Source organism: Triticum urartu, chromosome 1A (assembly GCF_056163025.1).
Source record: "Triticum urartu cultivar PI428250 chromosome 1A, HENAU_Tu73, whole genome shotgun sequence".
In the NCBI taxonomy this organism is placed as follows: Eukaryota; Viridiplantae; Streptophyta; class Magnoliopsida; order Poales; family Poaceae; genus Triticum; species Triticum urartu.
Window position 1 is genome coordinate 476,604,437 of NC_141873.1, and position 15,436 is coordinate 476,619,872.

The window sequence follows — 15,436 nt, forward strand, 5'->3', positions numbered from 1 at the left end:
CATCAACTAATGCGATCTTCCAGTCATTCTTTTTTTATCTGAATCACTCACTGTAATTTGTAGTACTTGGAAATTTACTTGTGGCAGTCTGAAGCTTTATTTTAGTAATATACTTGGAGAATTCCAAATTGATTTTGAGAGCAGACCATGTTGATAAACTATAGCACTTCGTCTTGTGGTTCCTACTCAGACCCCCTCTGTTGATCTGCTTCCTTTTGTAATCTAATCAGGGATTGAAGGTTGTCAACAAACTATGGAAGGAGGAAGGGACATCTTGATCGCAAGTGACTAACTGGAAGCAACTGAGGGAGGTAAGATGCATGCATATTCAACTTGCTGGTTTTCCAAGTTTAGGACTGTGTTTACTGAATAATTAAGTTCTTGTGACAGGGAAGTATGCATCCTGAATGGCATAGACTCTTGGCTTCATGAAATGACCCATGTCTATGATTCAAGGTATCTTAGATCTTCGATGTCGGATGCAAATAATTGCTCAATTTCACTTCTCTGCAATGTTCATTCTCACATATTTCTATCATTCTTTGTAGGGATAAAGTAAAGAAAAAGATGAAAAGATTACTAGAAGATTAGTTTTAGAATTTTCTTTTATTTCCTTATAAATTTTCTTTTATTGGATACTTGTAAAGATATTGTAATATTCTTACTATAATAAAAATTGTGATTCTATTTCATTTTTTGTTTTTAAATTATTTTTCCTTATAGGTTGTTTTCTGTAAATTTGGATTATTTTTTGTTTTCCAAATAAATTACTAGTGGCGCATTTCAGCCCTTATTAGTGGCGCACCTTCCTTTATTACTAGTGGCGCACCTATAATGCTATTAGTGGCGCACCTAGAGGGAATACTAGTGGAGCATCTAAGGGTTAGTAGTGGCGCACCAGAGGTGCGCCATTACTATCTGGATTACTAATGGCGCATCAGAGGTGCGCCATTACTATCTGTTACTAGTGGCGTGTTAATAGTGGCGCACCTATAGTGCGCCATTACTAACGAAAATAGGTGCGCCACTAATAGGGTTTTTTCTAGTAGTGTATACTAGAGATGCTGCCCATTTGATATTTTTGGTGGATGCTAACCCTGTTCTACTTAACATGCCTGTCCATGTACTTATGCTAGGTCATAACGGCCGATGCTGTTGTTTGCCATCAAGGTTAGCTGCATCTCATGTCTTATAGTATTTCACATCATTTGTGCAATTGCAATTTAATTTCTACCATTTACTGGTTGCATGTAGGTACACATGCCAGTGGCACTGATCCACGCTTCGACACGGAGAAACAGCTCGCCTCCGCTGCCGCTGACTTTGGGCGGGCTCTGGCCAAGATGAAGTACCCTAATAACTACCTCTCAAGACCTACCAAGTATGTACTCACTAGTTCAATCTTACCAATACCAGTTGCAATTAATGGCTATGTTTTGTACGGTTGATGTATTAAGCATGTTGTAGTAAACATGCCTAACACATTTTAGCTATTTTCCCTACCTTCTTATAGACAACTGGGCCATTATATGCTCTGGCAACACCTATCATGTGATGTTTAACTCTGCCAATTGCATTTTTATCAGTACCGGTTTCAATGGCCATTAAGCCTGTTGCAATTAACAGTTGTATCCATTTTAAAGAGTTGTATTTCAATGGCTACAAACTTAAAAAACATGAATTAGGATGTTGTTAAGACTGTTGCAATTAACAGTTGTATCCATTTTTTAATCCGTCCCTTTGCTACCGTGCTACTCTTTTGCAATGAAGATATCACTACAGATGATGTTCTTTTATTACCATTTGCTATTTTTGTCAACCCTGTTGTAGTTAACATTGGCTTCTGATGTACTTACACAGGGCTACAATGGGCGATGCTGTTGTTTGCCGTCGAGGTTAGCTGCCTCCCATGTCTTATACACCATCTATTCCTAAATATAAGTATTTTTAGAGATTCCAATATAGACTACATAAGGAGAAAAATGAGTGAATCTAGATTCTAATCTAAACTATATTTATAATTCTATATAAACCCGTATGTACTTCATATTGAAATCTCAAAAAAATACTTGTACTTAGGAACACAGGTAGTTGTATTTTACATCATTTGTGCAACCTCAGTTTAGCTTCTAACTTTTACTGGTTGCTTGTAGGTACATATATGAACGGTACTGATCCACACTTCAATCCCTTTTGTTTATGGGAAAATGAGATATTTATGAACAAGCGTCAAGTGAGGAAACTAAAAAAGATTGTTAGGCGAAAGAAACGGGTGATTGGAATTAAGCTCTTTATTTACACTTTGTCGAAGACAACATTGAACTTTATGATCATAAGTAATGTGTTGCTTTTCCCCCTGCCCACAACAAGTTACTCTATTAGAGATCAGTATCTGATATTTTTCTCTTTTCAGTGGTTTCTGAAGCTATTTATTGATGATTACCTTGCAAACTACATGACCGGAGTGAAGGCAACTAAGGTTGAAGTATATAATTTATGCTACCATGATAATTGAGGGAGTCCTGGATTAGGGGGTGTTCGGATAGCCGGACTATACCTTCAGCCGGACTCCTGGACTATGAAGATACAAGATTGAAGACTTCGTCCCGTGTCCGGGAGGGACTTTCCTTGGCGTGGAAGGCAAGCTTGGCGATACAGATATGTAGATCTCCTACCATTGTAACCGACTCCATGTAACCCTAACCCTATCCGGTGTCTATATAAACCGGAGGGTTTTAGTCCGTAGGTCAATGTACACATCAACAATCATACCATAGGCTAGCTTCTAGGGTTTAGCCTCCTCGATCTCATGGTAGATCTACTCTTGTACTACCCATATCATCAATATTAATCAAGCAGGACATAGGGTTTTACCTCCATCGAGAGAGCCCGAACCTGGGTAAAAGTTCGTGTCCCTTGTCTCTTGTGACCATCCGGCCTAGACGCACAGTTCGGGACCCCCTACCCGAGATCCGCCGGTTTCGACACCGACATTGGTGCTTTCATTGAGAGTTCCTCTGTGTCATCGCCGTCAGGCTCGATGGCTCCTACGATCATCGATAGCGATGCAGTCCAGGGTGAGACCTTCCTCCCCGGACAGATCTTCATCTTCGGCGGCTTCGCACTGCGGGCCAATTCGCTTGGCCGTCTGGAGCAGATCGAAAGCTATGCCCCTGGCCGTCAGGTCAGATTTGGAAGTTTAAACTACACGGCGGACATCCGCGGGGACTTGATCTTCGACGGATTCGAGCCACTGCCGAGCACGCCGCACTGTCACGACGAGCATGATCTAGCTCTGCCGCCGAACAGTGCCCTGGATGCCGCACCCGCATCGGCTCCGACCCTTAATTCGGAGCCAACTGCGCCGATCGAGGATGGGCGGTTGGATGCCACCCCGGGGGCTGCGACCCCAACGGCGATTGAGCCAAACACCAGCCCCGTACTCTACGAGACTCATGACTCCAAGGAGCCGGACTCCTCTCCGGACTCCGAACCCTCCACGCCCCTGCCAAACACCAGCCCCGTTCACTGTCGCCGACATCTTTCAGCACTCGCCTTTCGGCGATATCCTGAAGTCACTAAAGTCTCTCTCTTTATCAGGAGAGCCCTGGCCGGAGTACGGTCAGCAAAGTTGGGGTACGGACGATGAAGAAATTCAAAGCCCACCCACCACCCACTTTGTAGCCACTGTCGACGACTTAACCGACATGCTCGACTTCGACTCCGAAGACATCGACGGTATGGACGCCGATGAAGGAGATGATGAAGAACCAGTGCCTACTAGGCCCTGGAAAGCCACCTCGTCATATGACATATACATGGTGGACACCTCAAAAGAGGGAGATGGCGATGGAATAGCGGAGGATGACCCCTCCAAGAAACAGCCTAAGCGCCGGCGTCAGCGGCGCCGCTCAAAATCCCGCCAAAACAAATACGACGATTCCAGCACGGCAGATAATAATACTCCGGAAAGTGCCGAAGAAAACCCCTCCAGCAAGACTTAGCATAGGAGGATGGAGAAACCAGCCCTCATGAGGGAGCGGTAGACAGAGAGGTCGAAGACGATAATTATATGCCTCCCTCCGAAGACGAGGCAAGCCTCGACGACGAAGAATTCATCGTGCCAGAGGATCCCGTCGAGCAAGAGCGTTTTCAACGCAGGCTTATGGCCACGGCAAGAAGCCTCAAGAAAAAACAGCAACAACTTAGAGCTGATCAAGATTTGCTGGTCGACAGATGGACCAAAGTCCTTGCGACCGAAGAGCATAAATTCGAACGCCCCTCCAAGAGCTACCCGAAGCGCAGGTTGCTACCCCGATTAGAGGAGGAAGCACTTGATGCGGCCGACGGCCACCTCGTGGCCGCGACAGAGAGGCCTCCCGGCCCTCCACTCAAGCCACACCCCGTACCAAGGCATGGGAACATGCGCCGGACTTACGAGACATGTTGGAGGACAAGGCAAGGCAAACACGCTCCATCTACGGGTCGCGTGGGCGCCCCACGGCTGGAGACGGTAACCATCACGCCGGCCACAAATTCGGCAGGGCCGAACGCAGCTCATTGGAGCTACGTCATGATATCGCCCAGTACAGAGGCGCCACACACCCACTATGCTTTACAGAGGAAATAATGGATCATCAAATCCCCGAGGGTTTCAAACCCGTAAACATTGAATCATATGATGGCACAACAGATCCTGTGGTATGGATCGAGGATTATCTCCTTCATATCCACATGGCCCGCGGCGACGATTTCCATGCCATCAAATACCTCCCACTCAAGCTTAAAGGACCAGCTCGGCATTGGCTTAACAGCTTGCCAACAGGATCAATCAGTTGTTGGGAGGACCTGGAAGCCCCATTCCTCGACAATTTCCAGGGCACTTATGTGCGACCCCCAGACACCGATGACCTAAGTCATGTAATTCAGCAGCCAGAGGAATCGGCCAGGCAATTCTGGACACGGTTCCTAACAAAGAAAAATCAAATAGTAGACTGTCCGGACGCTAAGGCCCTAGCAGCCTTCAAGCACAATATCCATGACGAGTGGCTGGCCCGGCACCTTGGACAGGAAAAGCCAAAATCTGTGGCAGCACTCACGACACTCATGACCTGCTTTTGCGCGGGAGCAGACAGCTGGCTTGCTCGTAGCAACAATATGACCAAGAACCCTGGTAATTCGGACACCAGGGATAGTAGTGGCAGGTCGCGTCGCAACAAGCAGAAGCGCCGCATTAACGACGACAATGCTGAGGATACGGCAGTTAATGCCGAATTCAGAGGCTCTAAATACGGTCAGCGGAAAAAGGCATTCAAAATGAATCCTAGGGGCCCGTCCAGTTTGGACCGAATACTCGACCGCTTGTGCCAAATACATGGCACCCCCGGAAAGCCGCCCAATCACACCAACAGGGATTGTTGGGTGTTCAAGCAGGCAGGCAAGTTAAACGCCGAAAATGAAGACAAGGGGCTGCATAGCGATGACGACGAGGAGCCCCGACCACCGAACAACAGTGGACAAAAGGGTTTTCCCCCACAAGTGCGGACGTTGAACATGATATACGCAACCCACGTCCCCAAAAGGGAGCGGAAGCGCGCGTTAAGGGACGCATACGCGGTAGAGCCAGTCGCCCCAAAGTTCAACCCATGGTCCTCCTGCCCGATCACCATTGATCGAAGGGACCATCCCACTAGCATCCGTCATGGCGGATTTGCCGCATTGGTCCTAGACCCAATTATTGACGGATTTCATCTCACTAGAGTCCTTATGGACGGCGGCAGCAGCCTGAATCTGCTTTACCAGGATACAGTGCGGAAAATGGGCATAGATCCCTCGAGGATTAAGCCCACCAAAACTACCTTTAAAGGCGTAATACCAGGTGTAGAGGCCAACTGTACAGGCTCAGTCACACTTGAAGTGGTCTTCGGATCTCCGGATAATTTCCGAAGCGAGGAGTTAATCTTCGACATAGTCCCGTTTCGCAGTGGTTATCACGCACTACTCGGGCGAACCGCATTCGCTAAGTTCAATGCGGTACCGCACTACGCATACCTTAAGCTCAAGATGCCAGGCCCTCGAGGAGTAATTACAGTCAATGGAAACACCGAATGCTCCCTCCGAATGGTGGAGCACACGGTGGCCCTTGCAGCGGAAGTACAAAGCAGCCTCTCCAGGCAGTTCTCTAGTCCGGCCACTAAACGACCGGACACCGTCAAGCGCGCCCAGAGTAACCTACAACAAGATCGCCTGGCACGATCTGAGCAGGCATAACAATGCGGCCCCAACCCCAACCCTCGCAAAAAGGCGACGTCAGTACTTCGTGTACATAACTACGCTCTAGAGATATCATGGGTACAGGGGGAGGGGCACCATCACGGCACGCCCAAAAATACGGCTTAAACCGTACCAGGGGCTGCCGATTTTTTAATTTTCTCTTACTTTCAGGACTCCGTCCTTCGGAAGGCCTGTTCGGCAGTTCAATTGCCGCACAAACAATGCAAGAACCAGGGAAGCAGACAAGCCACGCTGCAGTACGGAACCCCCAGGTGGTCTCTATCACGAGCAGTATACCTGTTCCGCATACTATTCCGCATATTGCCCCTGGAACAAACATGTTAACTAGTCCAACCTTCCACTTATCACATTATTTGTATCATTCTGCTTTGATCGCAGCCCTTTTTAATAAACAATGCATAGCTTTCGTCTATTTTTGCATTACCTTTTTTCTTTATATACGTTCCATAATGACATGTTGCACCCTTACACGTTCGTATGGCCAAAATACGCCAGGGGCTTTAGTACCCCTCAATATGGTGTAAGAAGTCCAAACACTTTAACAAGTGCGGCACCCCAAACTTATAGCATTATATGCATCGGCTCCGAATCATGTCTTGGGTCAATAGTTGGGTTTGCCCGGCTCCTATGTTTTGGTGCCTTACGTTCCGCTATATCGTCTAAGGTAGCACTAGGAGAACCACTGCGATTGTGCTCCAGTTGAGCTGGGTCGAGCACCTCAGTGGAGAAAGCTAAAACTGACTGTCATGATGAAGCGATGCTCTTTCCCCGGCGGTGGCTCGTCCTTCACAAGCTTCTCAGCATCCAGCTTGCCCCAGTGCACCTTAGCACGGGCAAGGGCCCTACGGGCACCCTCAATGCAGACGGAGCACTTGATGACTTCGAGCCTTGGACAGGCCTCCACCAGCCACCGCACCAGCCCGAAATAGCTCCCAGGCAGAGCCCCTCCAGGCCACAGCCGAACAATGAGGCCCTTCATGGCCTGTTCGGCCGCCTTGTGGAGCTCGACCAGTTGCTTCAGCTGGTCGCTTAGGGGCACGGGGTGTCCGGCCTCAGCATACTGAGACCAGAACTCCTTCTCTGTCGAGCTGCCCTCCTCGGCTCGATAGAATGCGGCGGCATCGGACACACTCCGGGGAAGATCTGCGAACGCTCCTGGAGAGCTCCGGATTCGGGTAAGTAACAAGTAACTCATGTTTATGTGTTTGCTTTGCATAAAGAATGCCTTACCTGCCGCTATCTTCTTCACCTCATCCATCTCCTGGAGGCTCTTCTGGGATTCGGCCTTGGCAGACTTGGCATTTTCAATAGCCACCGCGAGCTCGGACGCTCGCGTCTTTGAGTCAAGCTCCAAACTCTCATGTTTTTCCATGAGAGCCTGGAGCTCTTGCCGCACCTTGCCAACCTCGGCCTCATACTTCTCCTCGGTGCGCTCCGAGGCTGCCCTCTTCTCGGCCTCGACCAGCGCCTGCTTAAGGGTCGCCACTTCAGACGTGGCCCCTAAAATAGCCACGATAATCCTGTCATTCTTTGCAATTGCACCTTTTTATATATATTTAAAAACAAGGTATTTCTTACCTTCATTGTCCTCGAGCTGCTTCTTGCCACGCCCGAGCTCTTGCTCGGACCGCTCGAGGTTTTGCTTTAGCGTGTCCACTTCCGCAGTCAGTGCGGCGGACGCAAGCAGGGAAGCCTGCATATGCATATTGACTCATTTTTGTTAGACTCCTGCGAATTCTATTTGATTCTCTATTCGGCTTTTCTTCCCGAACGCCAAACAGAGCATCAGGGGCTACTGTCTATGCGTTACTATTATTTAGATATTCTTTACTTACCTCAAAGCCTGTCAAAAGGCTAGTACAAGTTCAGTTAGTCCGCTCTTGGCGGACTGAACCTTCTGGACCACCGCACTCATAATAGTGCGGTGCTCCTCGTCGATGGAGGCGCCTTGGAGCGCCTCCAACATATTTTCCGGTGCCTCCGGTTGGACGGGGGCCGTCGGCATGGTGGACTTGCTCCTCTTGGAAGGAGGTCCCCCGCCGGACTCTAGAACCTTTGAAGGTTCCGGAGCGGTGTCCGGCCTAGAGCCAGACTTGGAGCCCTGAGGGGTTTCATCACCTTTACTCCTGGAGTCCGGGAGGTCGCCTTGCGACGCCTCCAGGACCACCTCCTCCCGGCTTGGAACCTATTGGGACAACACTTCGGTGTCGTTCATAGGGCGGGGGGAGGAAGCCGTCGGAAGCGAGTTCACATCCGACGAGTCCAGTGAGCTGCTCGATGACGCGTCGAGCCATTCTTTAGGTGGGCTGGATAAACATGTTTGACGTAAGGGAAAGTTGTGCAATAAACGAATACTATGAATTACTCTGGTATCCGGATACTTACGATTTTGCCAGGGGCTTGGCCCTGGGCTGCCACTCCTCTCCGCCGTCGGCGTCGGTGGAGTAGTCCGGAGGAAGGGTTTTCCCCTTCTTGGACCCTCCGGCCTCCCCAGAGAGGGCGGCCTTCCTTTTCTTCTCTCCTCCCGCTGGAGGGGGAGAGTTCTCCTCTTCTTCCTCCTCGTCTTCACGGGAGGAATGCGCCTCGGAACCATCGGATGATGGATCCGACACCTCCTGGCGCCGGGCACTCTTTCGAGTCCCCGCAGCCTTTTTCACGGCCTTCTTCTCCAGCACCACATAGGGTGCCGGAACCAGCAGCTTTGCCAAGCGAGCGTCCGCTGGGCCTTCGGGCAAAGGAGTCGGACAGTTGATCTGTCCGGACGTCACCTGCCAATCCTGTGAAAGGTAAGGGAGCTTAGATCCCGCATGGAGTCAAACTATGAAAAACTGATACCCTCTAAAAGGAAAAAAATAGCTTACTGCGAGAGCATGACGCTGCGCACTGAATCCGCGATCCTCGGTAGCGGATGTGGGAGCCTCGGCGCCTTTGAAAAGCACCTTCCAGGCATCTTCGTACGTCGTGTCAAAGAGCCTGCTCAGAGTTTGGTGTCGCGCCAGGTCGAACTCCCACAGGTTGAAAGCCCGTTGTTGACACGAAAGGATCAGGCGGATGACCATAACCTGGACTACGTTGACAAGTTTGAGCTTCTTGTCCGCCAGGGTTTGGATGCATGTTTGGAGTCCGGTCAGCTCTCCTTTTTTACCCCAAGACAGGCCCGTCTCCTTCCAGGAGGTGAGCCGCGTAGGGGGTCCGGATCGGAACTCGGGGGGTGCGACCCATTCGGCGTCGCGCGGCTCGGTGATGTAAAACCACCCCAATTGCCACCCCTTCAGGGTCTCCACAAAGGAGCCCTCGAGCCATAGGACGTTGGCCATCTTTCCCACCATGGCGCCTCCGCACTCCGCCTGGTTGCCGCGCACCACCTTCGGCTTGACGTTGAAAGTCTTGAGCCATAGGCCGAAATGGGGGCGGATGCGGAGGAAGGCCTCGCACACGACGATAAACGCCAAGATGTTGAGGACGAAGTTCGGGGCCAATTCGTGGAAATCCAGGCCATAGTAGAGCATGAGCCCCCGGACAAATGGGTGGAGAGGGAAGCCCAGTCCGCGGAGGAAATGGGGGAGGAACACCACCCTTTCATGGGGCCTAGGGGTGGGGATGAGCTGCCCCATTTCGGGGAGCCGGTACGCGATGTCGTTAGACAGGTATCCGGCCTTCCTCAGCTTTTTGATATGTCCCTCCGTGACGGAGGAGACCATCCACTTGCCTCCCGCTCCGGACATGGCTAGAGGAGGTTGAGGTGGGGAGTGCGGACTTGGGCGTTGGAGCTCGAGTGCGCAAGAATGGATAGGCGAAGGAGGAAGAAGGCGTAGGTGAAAAGGTGGATCCTTATCCCCTTATATGGTTGGACGCAACTACATGTCCCCACCAGCCTGGTAAAACTCGCTTATCTCCAAGCGCCGTAATCAATGGCGCGGTTGGTTTACCCACGCCGGTATTGATGAGAATCCCGGGATAAGGGAACACGATCTCTGCTTTAACAAGACGTGCCAAGGAAACCGCCTCGCATAACGCACTGAGGTGGGATAATGAAACGACTCGGATAAAGGCTTGGCCGTGGTGCGTCATGCTACAGAATATGTCAGCAGATTAGATTGGTGTAAATATTATTCTCTCTATGGCAGTATGTGGAAACTTATTTTGCAGAGCCGGACACTATCTTTGTGTTCAAAATCTTCTATGAAATAATTGGAGGAGGAACCCGCCTTGTAATGCCGAAGACAATCTGTGCGCCGGACTCGTCGTCATTGAAGCCTGGTTCAGGGGCTACCGAGGGAGTCCTGGATTAGGGGGTGTTCGGATAGCCGGACTATACCTTCAGCCGGACTCCTAGACTATGAAGATACAAGATTGAAGACTTCGTCCCGTGTCCGGGAGGGACTTTCCTTGGCGTGGAAGGCAAGTTGGCGATACGGATATGTAGATCTCCTACCATTGTAACCGACTCCATGTAACCCTAACCCTATCCGGTGTCTATATAAACTGGAGGGTTTTAGTCCGTAGGTCAACGTACACATCAACAATCATACCATAGGCTAACTTCTAGGGTTTAGCCTCCTCGATCTCGTGGTAGATCTACTCTTGTACTACCCATATCATCAATATCAATCAAGCAGGACGTAGGGTTTTACCTCCATCGAGAGGGCCCGAACCTGGGTAAAACTTCGTGTCCCTTGTCTCCTGTTACCATCCGGCCTAGACGCACAGTTCGGGACCCCCTACCCGAGATCCGCCGGTTTTGATGGGCCGGCGATCGTCACAAGCGGTTGGACAAAACTGGTTCGTGCCTATGGCATGCAGGAAGGCACATTATGGGAATTTCGCTTCTTCAACACCGTTGGCAGTCAAAATGATTTACACTTGTCTCTTCACCTTTACCGCCTTTAAATATTATGGTTCATCATAGTTAATTGCTGCCTAATCCTGTAATTACTGAACATATTATACTAGCAATTTTATTTATGGATTTGTTATTGAACCATTGTGTTGAGAATTTGAATTGCACGTCTCATATTTCAAAATTTCCAATTCGAATAATAAATTACAGACAAAAATAAAAAGACAGCAAATGGTCATGGAACTTTGCAAACGGTTCTGGCAGTGAAAGCACTTGTGATGGATATCCCAATGTCACACAGTTTTCTACATCAAATCGCGTGTGATGTAGTTGATAAAAGCAAACAGTTAACCAAGGCAGAGCGTGTGATAGTTACACCTTTCACACATGAGCCTACACATAAAATTGTGTCGGATGTACATACGAACGGAAACGTTTTCCCTGCATTGACTGTGTGGGTTGTACATAAGAACGCAAACATATTCCTTGGATTGACTGTGTGTGATATACATACCTACGAATTTTTTTGTGGGATTCACCGTGTGGGATGTCACTGGTAGAAAAAGGGCCTATAGTCCCGGTTCGTAAGGGCCTTTAGTCCCGGTTCCTGAACCGGGACTAAAGTGTCGGTACTAATGCCCCGACCATTTAGTCCCGGTTCAATCCAGAACTGGGACTGATGGGCCTCCACGTGGGCAGTGCGCAGAGCCCAGGCAGGAGTCCCTTTGGTCCCAGTTGATGGGACCAACCGGGACCAATAGGCATCCACGCGTCAGGATTTCTGTGGTTGGGGTTTTTGTTTTTTTTTGAAGGGGGGGGGGGTTGGGGGTTTTGGGGGGTTAATTTAGGTGTTTCATATATTGTGTTAGCTAGCTATAATTAATAGAGAGAAGTGTCCTCTCTTATGTCCGTGCTTGGTCGACGCTATGTACTATACATACGTATAGAGAGGACTAGACACGCTAGCTAGCTAGTAAGCAAACGAAGGAAACAGAAGATCGTCATGAACATATATGCATACAGAGAGAAGTGATATCGACCACCTCTCCTTCTCCGAGAGATTGGTCGAACAAAAAGTTCTCGTATATCTATCTGACACTACCGGCTACATATATACAATAATTATCTCTTACAAATATAATCATATGGACTCAGGGTCCACATAGAATTCTCCGTCTTCAGGGATCACGTGGTCAAGAAAGAATGCCGCCAATTCCTCTTGAATTGCTCGCATGCGAGCTGGTGCTAGGAGTTCATCCCGCTTCCGAAACATCTAATTTAAAGAAGGGGGTCAATACACATATATATGAATGAATGAAACTCAACACAAATGATGGTAATAAAATAAAATTGTGAATGTTGTTATTTACGTACTTCATATTGTTCGTCAGTGTAGCCCTGCTCACAGGTCGTGTAGCGGATGGACTCGCAAACGTAGTATCACAGAAATCATTCCCTTGTTCCTGCCACAACCACTTTACAAGAAATAGAGGTTAATCAAACTGATAAGCAAGAATGCCAAATGGTATTGATGAAACTAGCGCTTGAATGACTAGTAGATGCACTTAAAATGCTACTATAGTACTTACTTTCGGGTGTCTAAATTGCAGCTCCTTCGGCAGTCCCAGAGCTTTTCTGGTGAATTTTCTCCAAACCCTGCCGGATAAAGAAAACAATTACTTGATATATCAGGAAATGAACAAAGTTGCTGATATGGTGGATAATGATCGATTTAACTTACTTCTCGAGTATTTGAGTCATGTCTGCATAGTCCTGAGGATCTTTTCATCTTGAGTCTAAGATGGTTACTAGTCCCTGCTCAAGCTTAATCTCTAGGAGAATATAGTGGAAACTGCACACGCATGCATAACTCATCAATTACATTACTATAACCTTGACTAATATATAAGGGAAACCGAATACGCACAAGACAGTAACACTCACTTGAAGTTGTAAGGAAAGAGTATTATATCTTTGTTTTCATTTATTACGAACGATCGTAGCAAGTTGGCCTCGGTAGCTGCGGCATGAAATTTAACCTGAGTTGCATCTATGAGATATGTGTTAATGAACCCAATATCACCGACTTGCCTTTTCTTCAATTCGGCGATCTTCAATCTGCATAATATAGTGAGGATGATTATAAATACATGCAATGAAAGAGCTAAGCTCTATAGAGAAACTTAATGACAGAAGTAGTATTACTTACAGACAGTAGCAGGCGACCGTTGTTTTATCGAGGGCCAATTGATTGAAAAACTGATAGAAATCCTCAAAAGGAACAGGCAACAGTTCAATTCCAACGAGGTCATGCTCCTTTTTAAGTTTCACATACAAAGTAATCCTCCCCCCAGAGTCTCTGCAGATTTTCAAGTACCAATCATGCAATCTTCGCATCATCGTTGATAGAGATCTTTCATCTTTGATGAGAGGCTTCCCGTACTCGTATCTTTGTATCTGCACGTCCATGGATTCATAATGTACTTCGTCGGGCAGGTAATCTGCAAGATTGCTATAACCGGACACCATCCTCGGATCATTAGCGATGTTGTGGCTAGGCACCTTGAGCGGGGGGAACGATTGCTTCGCTTGTTCGCCGAGCCGGGCAATTTGTTTCCCAGCTCGTCATTCTTTCAGCCTTTGATCACTGACAGTACTTCCCGACCGCTCCGCTTCGGCAAATTCCTTTCCAATAATGCGCTCATAGTTTCCTTTCGGCGGAGACTTCGGTGGTTTTGTCAGGGCAGCCAGAGTGCGCTTCACTTTCACCGGATCTACCTTCTCCTCCGGAGGTGGATGTCTCTTTGCTCTCAACCCTTGAAACCAGTCACCCACTTCGGTTCGCGCGATCTCGGCGTTCTCCTCCGGGGTCCTCTCATATGGTAACTTCTCTGGAGTCTTCAGAGAAGGACCGAATCTGTATGTCCTCCCGCCTTTGGTTGTACTGCTAGACGCCGACAGAGCAGACGGAGCAGCTGTCTTCTTTACTTGCTTACGAGGCGGAGGAGAAGGACTACGACGCGCCGGAGCAGCTGGAGCGGCGGCAGGTCTCTTACGCCCTTGCTGACGAGGCGGAGAAGGAGGAGGCTGGCTGCTCGGGCACGTCGGCGCAGGCGGAGAAGGAGGCGCAGTGCCGCCACGCGCCGGAGAAGGAGCCGGCTGAGGGCCCTGATCGTCACTCGCCGGAGGAGGAGGCGGTGGAGGAGGCAGAGTGCCCTGACTCGCCGGAGGAGGAGGAGGAGGCGGAGGCGTCCAGTTCGGAAGGTTGATGAGCTCCTTCCGCCATGGGCATGGAGTCTTCAGAGCAGACCCCAGCCGAGTCTCCCCTTCACCGGTAGGGTGGTCAAGCTGGAGGTCCTCAAATCCCTCCATTATTTCATCCACCATCACCCTAGCATATCGTTCTGGAATCGGCCGGCAGTGAAAAGTTGCGCCGGGTTCAGTAGGATAAACAGAGCCAACAGCCGCCTTGACCTTCAAATTCATCCATTGCGTCATAAGGTGGCAATTTTGAGACTCCGTGATAGCATCCACGGGATAGCTGGCAGGAGCCGTCAAGGCATGCTCCGGCTGAAGCAGCTCGTTGGAAGCCACGCTGCTTCTGCGCTGAGATGGCGGGGTAGCTTCGGGGGAGGCTTCGGCAGTACGTTTGCTGCGATTTGCCTCTCGTTCCTCTATTGCGTCTACCCTTGCTTGCAGCGCCTGCATTTGGGTCTGCTGCACTTTTTTCCTCCTCTCATGGGATTTGTAACCTCCTGAGTCTGGAAACCCAACCTTCCACGGAATGGAGCCTGGCGTGCCTCGTGTCTGTCCAGGGTGCTCAGAATTCCCGAGGGCCATTGTGAGCTCGTCGTTCTCTCTATCTGGAAAGAATGTCCCTTCCTGCGCTGCTTCGATATACTACTTAAGCTTCCTGACTGGTATGTCCATTTGATCGTTCGTCCAAATGCACTTCCCTGTTACAGGGTCCAAGGTTCCGCCAGCCCCGAAGAACCAAGTCTGGCAACGGTCTGGCCAGTTAATTGTCTCTGGTTCGATCCCTTTATCAACCAGATCATTCTCAGTCTTGGACCACTTAGGCCGGGCTACGAGGTAGCCACCTAACCCCGTGTGATGATGAAGCTTGTTCTTCGCAATATTTTGCTTGTTTGTCGCCGACATCTTCTTACTCTTTTCCGATGTCTTGTGGGCCACAAATGCGGGCCAGTGATCTCTGATCTTCTCATATCTGCCCTTGAATTCTGGTGTCTCATTATTTTCGACAAACTTATTCAACTCTTTCTTCCACCTCCTGAATAGTTC

General features: G+C 49.2%; 1 protein-coding gene across 1 annotated transcript; it reads left to right on the plus strand.

The window, feature by feature from the left end:
* Window positions 1-1,111: 1,111 nt before the first annotated feature.
* LOC147991774 (uncharacterized) lies at window positions 1,112-2,436 on the plus strand. The gene is made up of 5 exons (XM_087538807.1): window positions 1,112-1,170; window positions 1,268-1,381; window positions 1,861-1,895; window positions 2,154-2,336; window positions 2,414-2,436. Exons 1-5 carry the CDS (start codon window positions 1,112-1,114, stop codon window positions 2,434-2,436), a joined length of 414 nt encoding a protein of 137 aa, XP_087394933.1.
* The last annotated feature ends 13,000 nt before the right edge of the window (window positions 2,437-15,436 follow it).